Source organism: Haliaeetus leucocephalus, unplaced genomic scaffold (assembly GCF_000737465.1).
Source record: "Haliaeetus leucocephalus isolate CR32 unplaced genomic scaffold, Haliaeetus_leucocephalus-4.0 Scaffold473, whole genome shotgun sequence".
In the NCBI taxonomy this organism is placed as follows: domain Eukaryota; kingdom Metazoa; phylum Chordata; class Aves; order Accipitriformes; family Accipitridae; genus Haliaeetus; species Haliaeetus leucocephalus.
The window spans coordinates 6823984-6840537 of NW_010972909.1; the positions used below are offsets into that span (position 1 = coordinate 6823984).

At 43.2% G+C, this 16554-nt stretch overlaps 1 protein-coding gene across 1 annotated transcript in view; it reads left to right on the forward strand.

Moving 5' to 3' along the window:
- TEAD4 (TEA domain family member 4) overlaps nt 1–16554 on the forward strand; it is a 58545-nt gene that overhangs the window by 37535 nt on the left and 4456 nt on the right. The window contains exons 5-10 of the mRNA XM_010575405.1: nt 887–1021; nt 1851–1894; nt 4238–4293; nt 5038–5168; nt 6150–6323; nt 16284–16424. Coding sequence (XP_010573707.1) covers nt 887–1021; nt 1851–1894; nt 4238–4293; nt 5038–5168; nt 6150–6323; nt 16284–16424 — 681 coding nt within the window. The remainder of the gene's footprint in view (nt 1–886; nt 1022–1850; nt 1895–4237; nt 4294–5037; nt 5169–6149; nt 6324–16283; nt 16425–16554) is intronic.

Sequence of the window (16554 nt, forward strand, 5' to 3'; positions counted from 1 at the left end):
GAAGTGAGAATTCCTGAAGACGGCAGTAAGAGCTTACCTCTTTCAGCAGTTTCTGCAAGTCATGAATTCATCTGTGGCATTGCCATTATAATTACAATGTCACAGATAAATGTGGAGTGTTTGAAGGATGGAGTTTAATTGTAGGGGATATAGGAGGAAAGGCAGAATGTGAGGAAGTACTTCTGGTTGTCTATGTATTCCTTGGAAGAAGAAATGAAGAATGCTATTTGTCTTAATCATACATCAGACCCGCTAGCTGTTGCACTGTCATTGCCTGTAAAAATGTGTGCAGTTCCACAGCTCTGTTAAAATAAAAAGGGGTACATCCTTGCATATGTGCCCTGAGAGATTATTAAGATTTCCTGTTTCCCCAGGGATGGGAATAAAATGATCAATTCTACCTGAGACTAATGCAGTCCCAGACTGAGGTAGTCTTTTTGCAGTGATGATGACAAACTCCTTTTGTGAACTTCTTTTTAGAGGGTTAAAAAAACCCATAAGAAGAGTCGTTCCCATTGAATATTCTTATCAGTCATTAAAACACAAGAGTCAATTAGGGTTGTACTTTCCATTACAAAACATTTCAGCTGTGCAGCTGAAAGCCTTCAGACAGAAAGGATAAATACTTAGCAGTCTCTAAGCCAGTGATCCCAGCATTTCAGAAAGGATGGTTAGTCACATCTGAAGCTACAGTAATGGGTGAAAGACTTACATGCTTTGAAGAGTTCTTAGGACAGTTATTGGTGAGTCTCTGCTGCCCAGGTTTTCAGAGGTGCTTGTTCCCTACAAAGAAGCTGATGAGAATCCTGGTTATGCAGCATTAGACCAGGCAAGTTCTTTATCATTATAATAATTCTGTTTTTTCTGTCTCTCCTCTTGCCCATAGGATCAGGCAGCTAAAGATAAAGCCATGCAGAGTATGGCTACAATGTCATCTGCACAGATTATCTCTGCAACTGCCTTCCATAGTAAAATGGCCTTGCCTGGTCTCCCACGACCAGCCTACCCTGCTGTTTCTGGGGTGAGTGAATCAGTGTCTTGGTGGAGTTGGGCTGAATACACTTGAGTATTTGAAAGGGTGTTGAGACCTGCTGGGGAAAATCCCGAGAACATCAGAAAGAGTGGGCCAAAAGGCATTGTCTTTGTAGAACAAATCTGTCATATGGTTCAACAGTTTGGGTCTGATTCTTTGCTCACACTGATGTAAAACAATAGAGTTTCACTATATATGCTTTTTTTTTTAAATGACACAAGTGAGAGAACAATCAGATCCTTTGGGTTTTCAGCTGCCTGAAATATTTGTAGGTGTAGGTATCACTTTCTTAGTCCAGGATCTTGTTGAATTAAAACCGTTTGGGCCATCCTGACCCTTTCTCAAGCTTATCATTCCCAAGCTCATCCTGAGTGCTTAGATCACACATTGATGGCCCTTATATAAAATCCTTAAGAGATGAGGCCTGTCAGCATCCCCCAACCACTGAGCAGGGCCTAGTGAGCTTTTGCTGAGCATTGATTTCTGCCAAAATACTGCCCTGCAGCTCTCCTGGGGAAAGTGGTCCCTCCAAGAGAAAGACCATCGTTAAAGCTTTGGAGATGGAGGCACAAGGTGCATTCATAGTATTTAACATTAAAAACCACCGCTGGGTCAGTCACTTGTATGTCACTAGTAGTAGTGCGTTGTCAGCACCTCCACAAGGATGAAACCACGAATGTAGAAAGAAGAGATATAACTCAGTCACATCGTTAGAAGGCTGTGAGCTTGCAGTTTCTTTCCTCAGAAAGGAGCAAGCCTTGCTTTTCATCTCTGTTCTAAGAGTGGTGACTTTTGCCTGTATGTTGTTCTTTTGCAGTTTTGGCAAGGAGCTTTGCCAGGCCAAGCCGGATCTTCCCAAGAGTGAGTATTCCTTCATGTGAGCATCCAAAGGAGGTGCTTCTACTGCTTCCTCTATGCTGCCCGAGGAACACCATTAGCTATTACAAGATTTATAAAATGCTAAGATAACGTAGCCTTTGCTCTCAGACAGATTCCCTGACCATGGATCTGAGACTTAAGGCCCACGGTTGAAGACAAACTTAGAGTCATGAGAGAATCTTAAATAGATAAAACCCTATGTCTTTGTATGGTACCTTCAAGATGGATTACACCCCTTTACTGTGTCCTGTGACTCAGGCAGCCTAATATGGGTTATTTTAGGGAGCTGCTGAATCTAGCAGCCTGATGGAGGTGAGGCTGCCGCAGCTCTGTGCTCCCAGGTTCAACCAGTAGCGAGGCTCAGCGTGTATTCCCAGTAGGCACACACACAAATACGCATATATACATTGCACGTACACACATATGCACACAGCTGGCCATACAGAACAGCAAAGACAGACAACGCTCAGCACTCGCACAAACACAAACGGCACCAGCAGCCTCATCCTGTACCCCTCTCTGGCTGCTGAGGGCGAAGGTGCGTTAGTGAGAAACCCTGGTGCACTGCAGATCCACCCAGCAGCTGCCCAGGGATGGATCCCTTGTCTCCCGGTGTGCTGGCACCCAGGCAGGTGAGCCCCTGAGGCTACAGCCCCGCTCCAGTTGCTGGTGCAGGCCTCTCACTCACACACACAAACACACATGTGCGTGCGCACACACATGCGTGCACAAACACACACACACAGAGTAAGTCCCTCCAGTAACTGGGCTTAGATACACAGTCCACCCAGTAGCTGGATCTTCACTTTCCTCATCTTGCAGTCGACTTCCAGACTCCACAGTCCCTCTGTCATTTGGCCTGAACCTCTTGGTCCCTCGGAAAGCATCCTTAACCCTGGAGACACACGGCTGGCTCCCAAACCGCCTACTTGCTGGTTAGTCTAGCTTGATAATCGCTAGTGATCACACCCCACTTGCTGCTGGCACTCCAGAAACAAACACACACACGCAGAACTGAGAGCTCCTCATGCAGGAAAACAATTAGAAGTCGAATTTAGTGAGGAGATAGGACAGACTGCACCGACAAGGTGCAGGGCGCGGACAGATAACTGTACTGACCTTCTTACACATGACTGGCACCTTTTATCGCCATATTCTCCCTAAACATCCCCTAAACTGCTCTTGTGCAGTCCTAAAATGCTCTTCCCTTGCATTCCATAACATGTCCCATACCGTCTAGGCAGTAACCCCCTGAATTTGTAAGGTGACTGGTTTGTAAGCCCCAGCTGGCTCACTGGGTTGGTGTCACACCTGGATGATGGGGCTGATGGCTCTTGTGGGACAGCCCTGGGAGGGGCTGGGGCAGGGGCTCTGTTTCTCTGGTGGCTTACTGGGGCTCCCCTGCCCCAGGGGGAGATGAGCCTTTGATGGGCTGATCACCAGGGATGGCCCTGGGTGTAGTTGTGTCAGAGTATTATTCAGGTTGTTCCACCTGCCCTTGTTCCTCTGTGCTCCTTTTGTTTGTATGGAGACACACTTTTTATCATGTAACCTAACAGGAGCAATTTAAGGACTAGCAGCTGGAAGGGTGTATGTTCTCGACCCAAGCCATGTTTTCCTGCTCTCTTGTGGTGCTATGGCTAATGTTTGTGGAGCAGATCAGGGAACAGATGCTATTAAAATACCTTGTGGGGAAAAATGGCTAGTAAAAGAATGGAAGCCATCCTAGGAGAAGTAAAAAGTAGATTTTATGCCTTTAGTTTGACAGTGAATGAGGAAGCATCAATATGAGAGCTTCTTTTAGAAGCTTGAAGTATCTGCCACCCCTGATGTCAGATTATGTCTCCAGATCCTGATTTTTCTTACAGTGGTGTTAAAAGGGAGCTGAGCTGTCTTGAAACCTAGGTTCAGTTGTGGGTGTTGAACATCTCTGAATCTGGGCCTAAATGTCTGAGAGGTATCCAGACCAGACGTATATCCACTTGCATAAATTTAAATCTATCTGTGGTTGAAAGGAAAGGATAAATGGATGGGCACCAGTGTATTAACAGTCTGATAAGGATCTCTGAATAACAAGTCTGCAGAGAGAGCCTCCTGACCCACCTGCAGGGAAATCTTATTCAGTCCAGTATAGGCCCCTTACTGTTTTTTGAATTTTTCTCCATGACACTCTCTTGCCCACACAGAAAGATAATTTCCCAAAGACACTTAGGCCACTTTCTCCCTCAGGAGAAATAACTTGATCTAATTTGCACAAACAGTTGGTCAAGAACCCTTTTTTGGTTTGTTTTTTTGTTAACCATCTCTCTTTGTGTACTTTCGTAGCGTGAAACCTTTTTCTCAACAACCTTATGCTGTACAGCCTCCGCTGCCATTACCAGGTAGGTAAGGAAATGTAGTTCCTTGCTTTGAAATTATATTCCAACTTCAAAAATAGCCAGCACTTTAAGAAGATTAAAAAATATATATAAAAAAAATTTTACCTATTGAAACATTTCAGAGAACCCCAAATTAATTTTTGTATGATTTCCCCTTATCACTCGTTCCCATCCTTTTAATGAGAGAGCTGAAGCTTTTTAATTTTGTTTTATTTTAAAAAACATTTTTTCCTGTTTTAGGTCAGTTGTTTGGGGGTTTCTTTTCCTCCTGGCTCAGCAGAAAATAAAAGTTTATGTATCTCTACTGTTCTTCCACCATGCTGCATGTACAAGAACACTATTTTCCATCATAACATGATTAACTTTCCAATTTCTCATTAAGTGGAACAACAAATGTCTTTTCCTTCTCCGTGTCCCCATTTTGAGAGGTTAATGGTGGTGCTTCATTGTGATACTAAAGCAGTTTATTTCACTGCTCATTTACGGCTCAATCTAGGTCCTCCTAAAGTTGCCAAACGTGTTTTCTCTGGTGTCAAAAACAGGTAGATTGTCTTTTACATCATTACCAACCCTGACAGTGCCATTTAGAGCACAGGTAGAGTGAGGACCTTGTGAATGATATTTTTGCATGATGACTGAAGTCATAAGAAAATGTAATTAGTCAGCTTTGACAGCAGGTGCTCTACTGGAAAACTATTACCAACTTTTCTCTTTCTAAATTTTGTTATATAAATCCTGTGTGCTTAGGGTTTGAGTCTCCTACTGGCCTCTCGCCTTCCCCATCAGCACCAGCTTGGCAAGGACGAAGGGTTGCTAGCTCCAAACTTTGGATGTTAGAATTCTCTGCATTCTTGGAACAACAACAAGACCAAGATACAGTAAGATACACACCTGACTTCCACCCCTCATTAATTTTTGGTCTTCAGGTAGCTCCCGTTCATCATGGATATGTTATACTACTATATGTGTATGGAAATACTTGCTTCATTGCTCTGAGAATAGAAAGCCATCTTGGGGAAACATAAGATATTCTTGTCTTAGAGGATGGAATTGCCTATAGCGATATAGCCAGCTCTGTGCCATGTGCTTCTGGCCTCCCTTTCCAGGGTCATGGATGTTCACATACCAGAGCTCAAGGCACTGAGGTGATAAGACAGTGGTACAGCCCCTGCCGGGCTATTCTATCTGTCCCGTTCAGCCTTGGAGGATAGACCCAGAATCAGATGATGGTAAGATCACATGAAGCCACGTATTTCTCTGATGTGCTGGGAACTTAAATTTGGGGGCAACTGGGATGAATTTTTATCAATGTATTTCCATGGTTTCATAGATGTTATAAAGCAGGAGTAGTAATATTTGCCTGTCTCACTAAACCTTGTGATACTGCATCTTGAGACGTACATTGGTGATGGGCCAGTTACATTTCCTCTGTCTGAGATAGAAAAGTTCAGAAAAGATGATAGTATTTGGCTGGTACCTTGCTATGGGATTGAAGGCAGCTCTTCATAGGACAAGAGGGTTGATGTTTGACTGAGTGACCTGTGACAGGTAACACTCTATCTCAGGTTATTTCAGACTATATAGCAGCAGCATGAGACAATGTTTTAGGAGTAAATATAGGAAAAAAACCATAATAATGTTTCAGAAGAAGCAAGAAGCATGGTTGTATTGATAGGAAAGAGAACAGCATGAGCTGGTATTAGCAGAGGTATTTCTGCTAATACTTCTGCCCTTTTTAGAAAGTGCTATCAAATCTTCAGTGACTTCCTGTATTCTTCCGTATACGAACCATGAATGTTCAGTATGTTCTGAACAGTACTGGACGATTTCCTAATTCCATGTTTTTCCTCTTCTTGCAGTATAACAAACACCTGTTTGTGCACATTGGGCAGTCAAGCCCCAGCTACAATGACCCCTACCTCGAGGCAGTGGATATCCGGCAGATCTATGACAAGTTCCCTGAGAAAAAAGGAGGCCTGAAGGAGCTCTTTGAAAGGGGGCCAGCTAATGCCTTCTTCCTCGTCAAATTCTGGGTAAGGGAAGGACCCTTTGTAGGGTACCCATTTGCTGTGAAGTTCTCACTTTAAAAGCAGTGGCCTCGCGAGCTGTTAAAAGACTGCTGCCTCCCAACAAATTTTCCCTGTGCAGGCAACTTAATGCAGCCACGACTGTCACTGGAGATCTTTTCTTGACTGCACGAGGCACTCATTCTGGCCTGGAGCAAGATGTATCTTTCACAGTGTCATCTGTAGAGTTGTTCTTGACTAGTGTCTGGAGATTTTATTTGCTACTGGTGACTTGGGCCCTTTTTTATTTATGTATAAGAGAAGAATTCAGAGGAAATTATTCTCTGTGTACTCTTATGTGTGTTCACTTTTCTCGGTGTTGAGTAACTTCTCAGTCAGAGGCAACATTTTTCCATCTCTTCTCTATCTCATTAGCTGCATTTTGTGTTATCCAAGTACTAATAATTTACAGATGCATATTTACTGGAGGCACAAGGACAGACAAAAGATAAGAGAGACATATAATGAAATTGGATTATGCTGATAATATATTACTGAAATGACTTCTGGTAAGTTGGCAAAATCAGCCTGGCAAAAGCCTCCTCACTCAATTTGGATTTTTGTGAGTTAGCTGAAATTTGCAAAAACTGTGCCATTGTGCTTCAGGGTACAAACAAAATAGTTTTGGTGATCGATATTATCAGAGGTATTACGAGATTAAAAATAATAGCAGCTTGGGGCAGTTGCACACTAGATGGCTGAGGGAATGTGTAATGGGATTTGGAGCCTTTCACCTTGAGTTTACCACTTATAATTCAACCCCAGGTCAGGAGTGAGATGATGAGAAATGAGCTTTCATATCTCTTACTCTTCATACAAACTGGCACTAGAAAGCCTCCTAACTGGTGCTTTCAGGAGGAGTTCACCGAAGTGCCTTGAGGTGCAACTTCCCAGCTGTCCCAAGGCCACCCTTTCCAGAACTGAGTTGGAGAATGTTGGCTGGGAGTCTGCTGTTCAAGTGTCTGGTGCTTAGAGCGTTAGTGGCTGGTGATTCTTGGGGAATCACTTACTACCCGCAGACTATGTGCTACTGAGCTAGGCTTCTCATGGGATTCGCCTCTGTGAGAGTACAACAAAGCCTGTTTGGGAAAGTTGAAACAAAAAGTAAAAGACCAGCCCTGTTCCGGGTGGAAGAGAAATACTTGGGAGCGACAGCAGCACCTTGCTGAGAAGGGTATCCTTTGACAAAAGCTGGGTATTGATTGCCCTAAGAACTGCCTGGAAAAGGAAACAGAAGTCTGATGTGACAAAAGAATGGAAAAAGAGGAAGAGGGGATAGCTTCTAAGAAATGGTCCTTGGAAAAGTAGGAGCTGCGAGATCTGCTTCCTGCTGTGGGATGGGGATCTCGGGAAACAATTCACATCCTGGTGAAGAGCACTGGCTCCTGTGTGCTGTCACTCTAAAGTGCTTTGGGAGTTTCAGGACCCAAAAGGAAGAGCTTAGAGGGAGATGTTACGCAGAGAGAATAAAACACTGAATTCCTTGAATTAAGGAGAGAGAAATCATCATGAAATTGTGATCTAGTGCAACTGTGATTTTATTTATCGAAACTGTTAGTGTGTGTTTGCGCTTGTAGGGTTGGGTTTGGGGATTGTGTGTGTTTGGTTTTTAATATCAGAAGGGTAAGTGTGGCCTATGTATCATGTCAGACCAACCTAAGTTAGGCTTTTGAAGGATTTACAGGGTGGGATGTCGTTAAGTTGGACTCTCTCTGGGTCCACGTGAGGTGTCTGGTGTCCAGAGGGTATCAACTCACTGAAATTCGGCTTGCATAGAGATGTGACATAGGATTTGAAACACCTTTACACCAACGTATACATGCTGTCCTGGGGCTCTGCATCTGTACACTTATAATGACAGTGATATTTCTGGGCTTGGTTTAATATTTTGACTTTCTGATTATTTTTTTTTTTTTTTTTTTTTGGTAGCCTTGCATTGTTGAATCCCATCTGGAGTTAACATCAGGTTTTATTGGTGGAAACGTTACAGGCTGTCACTTACAAATAAGCAAAGTTTACAAGTCAAGTCATTGATTGAATGGAGGCTTCTAAGGCTTTTAAGTAAATCATTTGGTCTTGTATTTGTTTCTCAGTGTAGACAGTAGCAGGGATGAAAACACCATTCCTCATGTCATATTCTGGATAAGAAAGGATTGGGGCACTTTTATGATTTGCGGTGTGTTTCACAGGAGTACTTACGTTAATCCTGTTGTAAGATTTCAGCTAGGATCTCTAAGGCAATATTAACCAAAGCAGTTCAAAAAAACCTTTTGCTCCAGAAAATTTGGACTTTTTTGAGGAAAACTCCAAACCTTATTGTTGCAAAAATTGTATTCAACGTGCCTGAAATATTGTGGTAATGCAGTCTTATACTTAAACGCAGCGTGTGAGCCATGCCTGTAATGCACCGTGCTAACATGTGTCATGGGAATTCCTGAGTTTGGTGTATTGCAATAGATGTAGTGTAGTGTAGTGCAATGCTCCCCACCCCCCCCAAACACTTTTCACAGATAAGGCAATGTGATTTAAAAAAAGTTTAACAGAAGAAAACTAGATTTCAGCTGAGATTTTTATGCCCCTCTGCATTTTTATACCTCTGTAACAGTATATGCTAGGGTGCTTTTTCATTTTGCTGCCTGATGGCTCTGGACAGCTATACAAATATACTGCTGATGCCCAAAGATGTGTTGGATAAAGCAATTCAACTACACTGTTGAATTTGTAGCATCATTTTAGGATAAAAGTATTATCCAAAAGCAAATTACCAATAACCTTAAACTTGGTGAGTAGAGTTAAATACTTGAAGGGGTGTTTTGAGACATGAAGATATGATTGAATTTTCAAAGGTTCTGAATTGAAGTGGTGGTTGCAGGTGGCAAAGACTTAAAAAATCAAGGCATTGAATAAGTCGGTTTTGTATATATGTAGTTTTAAGCTTGAAGAACCTGAGGCAGGAACCTGCCATTACTGTACTAAGCATTGACTATACCAGATGATCTGTTGTGCACCAGAAGCCTGACTTTAAACACCAGGGTTGGGGTTTCTTGACATCACTGATAGCACTTAGGACCTAGTGTGACTGAGAAAGAGATGTTCATGTTTGTTCAATGGTGCTTTAAATTACTTACACCATAGCTAAAAGTTGGTGGGTTTGAAACATAGGCAGTGTTTGCAATTCTTCCTTGATTTTGGCATTGGGAGTTTGGTACAATGAACTAAGTCTTGGACTTGGATTGGCAGGTTGTGTATGACATCTGTGTGACATTTCTCAGTGCTCCAAGTGCATTCTACCACACGACAATGAATGTGAGACATTAGCCTCCCAACACATGGGCAGTGGCAGCTCTGCTCTTTTCCAGTGTAATATTATCTCTACCACCTGTTACTTGGTTCTCCCCATGGACTCCTCCTATATGCATCGTTATTAATAGTTTGGGGAAGAGGCGTTTTCAGATCTTTGCACATTAGTAGGATGGTGCACTTGCATCTTAAAGCTTTCAGAAGTTGTGAGACTCTAGATGGAGGATAGAAGGAAAATGACAAACTGGGAATTCAGGACAGGCAGTACTTTGTCCAGAGCAGCCATCTGCAGAGGGGTGGATCAGGAGAATTGTTTGGGAGACCTTTCCTGCCAATGATGAATATATGTAGTAATTTCTTCTCCTTGGTGATAGGCAAGCTGAACCAGTCAAAACACTGAGTGTTTTCTTTCCAGTAAGTGAATTATAGTTTTGTGGAAGGGGCCGAAGGGGTGGGCTGGAGACCGCTGTCCTGCACTTGGCTTCTCTCCTGTCCCAAGCAAATCCAGTCAAAACAGCAGCCGCGCAAATTCTCCTCGGCACCCTGCCCTGCCCACTGTATGCTTTCAATCCTGACCTGGGAAAAACTGCTTGGAGAGCAAGGAGATGGTAATTTGGTCTCCATGTCCATTCTGTCCTTGGCACCTCTTCTGAGGCAGCAAACAAGACAGCAGCTAGCAACAGAGATTTTTATGATCTTTGCACATTTTTTCCTAGAATGGATCTGACAGCCCATTAATTTCACCTGCAGTCACCAGCACCACCTCCTACCAGTTGCTACCTTATGTAAGGAGACTCTGTCAATGGCACTTCTTTCACCAAAGTTATTCCCCGCAGTGTTCAACAGTATAGAGATTGTTGACAGCAAAAAGCAGATTGAAAGACTGAATTGCTGAGGAATCTGTCTGCTAGGTGTCAAAATAACACAATCCTGGGGGGCTAGCTAAGTTGCAGCTCCCCGTACTTCTGGCAAGGCCTTCTGCTATCTTTGGTTAGCTCAGAAACTCTCCCCTTCTCCCTTTCTTGGAGGCTGAAGCTGCAGTAGCACAAGTTTTGGACTGCTCTTGAAGAATTGTTCAGCATATGCCTTTCCATGGACCACGTGGGACCTGAGTGCAAGATATCTGCAAGCTGTGGTTTCTCATGGCATTTAAGGCCATGTGGCTAGTAGGAGCCTGGGGGGCAAGGCAACTCAGCCTGCTGACTATGGACTTTCCTAAATCCTGACTATGTCTCCTTTGCCTGCCTAGGCTAGGGTAAGGAACATATTCAAGAGTTATCTCACCTGTTGTTGGACATACTAGTGCATTTGCCAGTGAGGAGCTGAGGCACCTAGGCTCTAGTCTCCAGGTCAGAATCGCATTCAGTTATGTATTCAACAGGTCCATGCATTCCCGGACTATAAAGTGAAGATTAGCCTTCCTACTTGATGAAGCGCTGGGAAGATGAATTTCCTTTAAGTCATAGTCACTATTATTCCCTTGTATCTTTGAGAGTTGGAAAGTAGTGGACAAAGTAAAGCAGACCTTTCTCTGCTCACCTTGGCTGCTCACCCTGGGATTGTGTGTGCTTTGGCACAACGTTTTCTTTAGAGAAGGAAATCAGAAAGTGAAGAGAAAGAAAGAGTCCTTTCCCTAAAGCCACAGTGTGGTCTAGGTGTTTTGAGGAGCTCATAAGAATCTAGACATGGAGGCCGTAGCATTTTTAGATGTTAAGTTAAAAGCAGTAGCTCTTTTGGTCATTAGAGACCCCGTGATGTGCAGTATGATTTTTGTCCTGGTGCAATCCTGGGAAGCATAACTGCAACCATTAGTGATTTACCTCAGTGTCCAGTTGATGTTTAGAAGTTAATTTGGCTATGTCAGCTAACAGTGTTCTTCCTCAATTTTCCGCCTTGTCTCCCTTCAAGGAGGTAATCATCTCCGTAGCAGGGAAAGCGAACAGGTTGGAGTTCTACTCCTGAGCGGTTCTTTGGTCTCGTATTCATGTACACCATTGCCATTTTCAGTTGACATGAACAAACCAGATTGCAAATAATTCAAGAGCAGATATGTGTGTGCTAAATAATCTCTGGTATGGGGGCAGTAACTTCCACGAGAGGATGGGAACCAGCAGCTTTAAGTAAGTAAATAAGCTGTAACTGTAAGGCCAGCAGTATCTGTCTGAGGTGCTGTAGCTCCATTCTCCTGCAAATGTGAACTGGAGCCCTCAGCTAGCTGCTAGTGTCATTCCCTGGAGCTGCTGAAATTCCATGTATGTATGTTTATGGGCTGAGATTTTCAGAGGTGACAGTAGGTGGGTGCACAGCTCTTGTTGACTGACCACCCTAAGACATGTCTGACAGTCCTAGCCCATAATATGGGACATACTTTAGAATAAAAAGTGCAGTGTAAATGCCAGGGAGTTCCAACATGACCCCATTGCTTCACTGCAGCAGGGCTTCCAGGAACCTGATTGTACATAATGTTAGTGAATGGCAATGACTGCTTAATTCAAACAGTGTTACCATAATTTTGCCTACTGCCAAATAGTTTAATGTTGATTAATTAGATGTTAACTAGCTGTGAAATTCTAGTCTGCTCTTTTGACGGGAGACTTGCCAAATTGTGGAGGTACGCTAGAGTGGCTTCTTAGGGCTAGTGAAGCTTTTCTCATGAAGTGGAACTAGCACCTTTCTCCTTTGCCTCATATTGACTGCACTTATTTCTTAATTTGCCATTAAGAGTTCAGGGGAGTATAACCTTAACTTTACTAGTGAGACCCTGAAAATGTTTGCCTGGTTCTGCAGTGAGAACCTCTGCTATGTTTATGTAGCAGTGATCCAACCAAGCTTCAGTAGCCTTGACCCTTTGTTCTTTTGACTCAGTGGGACAATTTCTTTGGAAAAGCGGAACTGGGTCCATACATTGTGTTTATCACCCCCAAGGGAAATAGCTGAACAATATTGCAAAGGACTCCTAGTCTAGTTCCTCTTTGGAGAGGGGAAGGAATTAATGTTTATTCAGACAGCTGGAGTATGGGTCAAATAAACAATACAGTTAGTTGCATTGACATGTAAATGACTATTACAGTAACTCAATAAAAACCTAAACCCAAACAGAGTAGCATTGCTACTCTCTAATACATGTACATTTGTGGGGCAAACAAAGTAGCTGCATAGCTATAGTGGGGAAAATTTGATAGCAAGGACTTCAGCATGACCATAATAATTCACTTGGCAACGTGAATTATGATTAAGTCTGTAATGCCTGCGCCTTGTTCCTATTAATACCTGTGCTGTCAGGTTAAAGTAGCCTGGATTTGCCCACATATGCTACTCCAGTATAGACAAACCGTCAGAGCATAACACTGCATTACAGTCATTTAGATGGTCATGACAATGTAAAAGCTTCCAATCTTCCTTCAGCTGTTGTTTCCAAGTCTTGTGCAAAAGTTATCACTACCTCAGTGGTGCAAAAATGAATGATGTAAAATAATTTTTAAAGAAGTTTTAAATCCAAATTGTTTTACTCATATATTTTAACATGTGTGCCCAAATTTGTTTTCAACTCAGTGAGGAGGCAGAAAACTATAGGGGCAAAAAAGGATAAGTTGTTAAGAGAAGTCAGGAACCTATTCAGCTGGATAAATTGTTTTGTGAAGCTATCTTCTGAGGAGAAACAAGCATGAGAATAAAATAATTGCCGGTTTTGTATGACTATCTCCTGATAAATCAGAGGATGCTCTTGAATATATAGTATGCAGGAGATGAGAAATTTAGGAAAACATAAAGGTATGAGTGCACAGCTGGTGTAAACTGGTATGAATGTAGTATGCATGTAGGGCCAAGCATATTCACAAGGGTTGAAGATCTGTGACTAATTCAGAGGGAGGGATTCGACTTAAGAGGGGGAGTCATAGAGAAGGCAAGCCATTCTGACAAATGGACTTTCTTTCATCCGTAATCTGTGGTGAAAATGTTACAACTGTTAAGGATTTTTGTAGAAACTGTGTGAAACAACACAGTCATTTTGAGGAGTGGTCATGTATTTAAATATCATGCTGTTATGCTGTCCATTAAGGGCAGAGTGAAAGCTGTATGTCCATCCCTAATGCTGCCAGTGTTGATGTGAACAGTGGAGCATTCTGTCGTCTTGCCTGGACTTAATCTTTGTCCTGCTAGAATTATCTGAATGCTACAACTGCTAGTCTAGGAGATAGCCCAGGAGATGCATTGCCCACTGTACTTCATGAAAAACCTCCCCTAAATCTGTCTTTCACTTGCTTCTGAGTTTGTAGTATAAAAAAAAATCATGGTAATTGGATGTTATTGGTTCGTTTGCTTGGATCTTCTGTGGCATCATTTAATGCAGATGGTAGTTTTTCTCTAGGTGGAAGTATGTGTGCACAATGGCACAGTGGCAGCAATGCCCGAGTGTTGTGCTAAGTGGAAAATGGAACTGAATTTTCTGAAATAAACGGGAGGATGGTTTATTTTATGTCCTTTACCACCTCCTCCTTCACACACCTCAAGTGGCAAGTTAACAGCCATGGGAACTGGATTGAATGGAAACGCTGCACATTATTACACAGCTGCTTTTCCTGCTAGTGCTTTTGGCATGACTATTGGCAAAATGATGAATTCTTCTGTGACAACAACTCTGTGCAATGGGAGGTGCTGGTGAGTGTTGTGGTACAGAGATGGCTCAGCCTAACTCTCCAGGGGCAAAACTTTTCAACTTGAAAGGAATGACAACAAAGCATGGCTTCTAGCAGTTTCCTAGTTACTGCTGTAGTTTCTCAAACCCAGAATTCACTAGAAGCAGCAATCCTGCCTTCTGGTTTCCCTATTGCTGCCCATCCTCCCAACACATGTTTTTTGTCTGAACACACACAAGTGCTTCTGAATCAGGTCAGGGAGCCAATCCCACCGAGAACTAGCTGAGCAATTCCTCAGCGAGTCTTGTAATACAGCTACAGAAACATTTGTGTCAGTACAGGAGGAATGGGGAGGCACAAACTGCTCTGGGACAGTGAGACTGCTCTCTCTTGGTGTCAGGACCAGCCTGGTGTTATGAAACTACAGCTTGGAGGTGCAGTTTCCCAAGAGGCTCAAGCCAACCTGAGCATGTGTTGCCATCAAAGTAGGCATTCTTTGTGCCCTCAGCTTTTGTGTGTGTTCTCACCTCTTCCAGCCCCTGCAGCTTTGTGGAGATCCAAGTGATTTTTCTTGTCTTACTGAAAACTAACTCACCAAAACCACAATAAAATTTGTCTTGGATGGGATCAACTCTCTCATCTGGCTAACAACAGAGTCGTGCAATGGCTAATGGTGGCACAAAGGCAACAGCAAGCTTGTGTGGCTACGGATGGGGAGAAGGCTGGACTGGCACTTTCTAGATTGACTTAAACCTCTTGTGAAATTGCTACTTAAGAGAAATAAGCTAACAGTATTATCCCATGGCAGAGACAGGTATTTTGTATGGCAAAGAAAAGGGGGATTCATTATTGAGTGGTCCAGTTCCAAGGCTAGCATTGCTTGTCCCAAGCGCTGCTCTAGATCTCGAATAAAAAACTTTCCCGGATATCGGCTAAGAAAACCATGCTGGAATGGCATCTAATGCAGTCCTACTCACACCGTATCCACTATAGCAGGAATACACTTTGTTCAGTTTCCTGTTTCCCTCAGTTCAGCAGGAAGAATGCAATAGTCTGAAGTAGCCTATGGGAACTGGTCATTGCTTTTCTGCTGATGTAAGCTAGCACCTGGGCTTGTGGAGTACAGAGCAGCTCTACCCTTTTAGTTTTGAAAGGGAGGAAGCTGAGCTGGGCATTCCCGCACCCCTGTTGTGTTTTCCGAGCTTAAGGCAGCCGCCTCTTCTTTTCCTGCACGGGGTTTGAATGACCCCTGGTGGGAACTTCAGACAACCAGGAGTTCTAGGAGTTGAGTCCCAACATGAAGCTTCAGTTGGCCAACCTTAGGCACCCACATTTGAAAACTGTGGCTGCTAATGGAGATGGGTTTGTATTCACGTGGAACTGGGCTGGATCCATCAGCAACCTATATTCCTTACATTGCAATCCTGTCTACTTACATTCTTCATAGCATAGTACCCGAGCCTAATGCGTGTGTGTACTCACATATGCCTTCTCTCTGCTCTGTCTCTTTCCCCTTACCTATGAATTCAGTGTGGAAAAGCTTTATTACAGTTGCTGTACCTTTATTTTTCCACCTTAGTGAGGCAGCCCAGTCTAGCCTGTCTGTTGCATTGCTCTGTCTCTACAGTGCCCTCCTGTCTGCTCTCCACATGCTTTGTGAGTACCTCCATGTTGTACTGGCACTGTGCAGTTACGGTAAATATCGGCTAAGGCAAGGGGCTGTGTCATATGTTTTTAATGTTAAGAGGATATTCCACCAGATTTCCCCAATGTGTATGCAAATCCCCACCACCATTTTCTGAGGTGGGAACTGGATTTTAGTGCATAATCTTCAGATTTCACTGCTTGCTTGATGCGCATTCATCTGCTTAAGGAGCTCTGGATACTCCAGTGCTTTACAATCTTGGCTATGCAAGGTAATGGTGAAAAAACACCACAACCATCTATTGATAACCATCTATTTTTCTTCCCCCTTTTTTTTTTTTGGCAGGCTGATTTGAACACCAATATTGAAGATGAATCCAGGTCTTTCTATGGCGTTTCCAGCCAATATGAGAGCCCAGAAAACATGGTCATTACCTGTTCCACCAAAGTGTGTTCCTTTGGAAAGCAGGTGGTGGAGAAAGTGGAGGTAGGGAGCAGACACCTGGGTGCAAGGTTCTCTCTGGCTTCTGTTTTGTCTCTTCAAGTATTTGCATCTTGCGTATATCTCAAGGCAAAATATATCCCATGCTTGTTGTCAGGGAGATGGATACCATAGA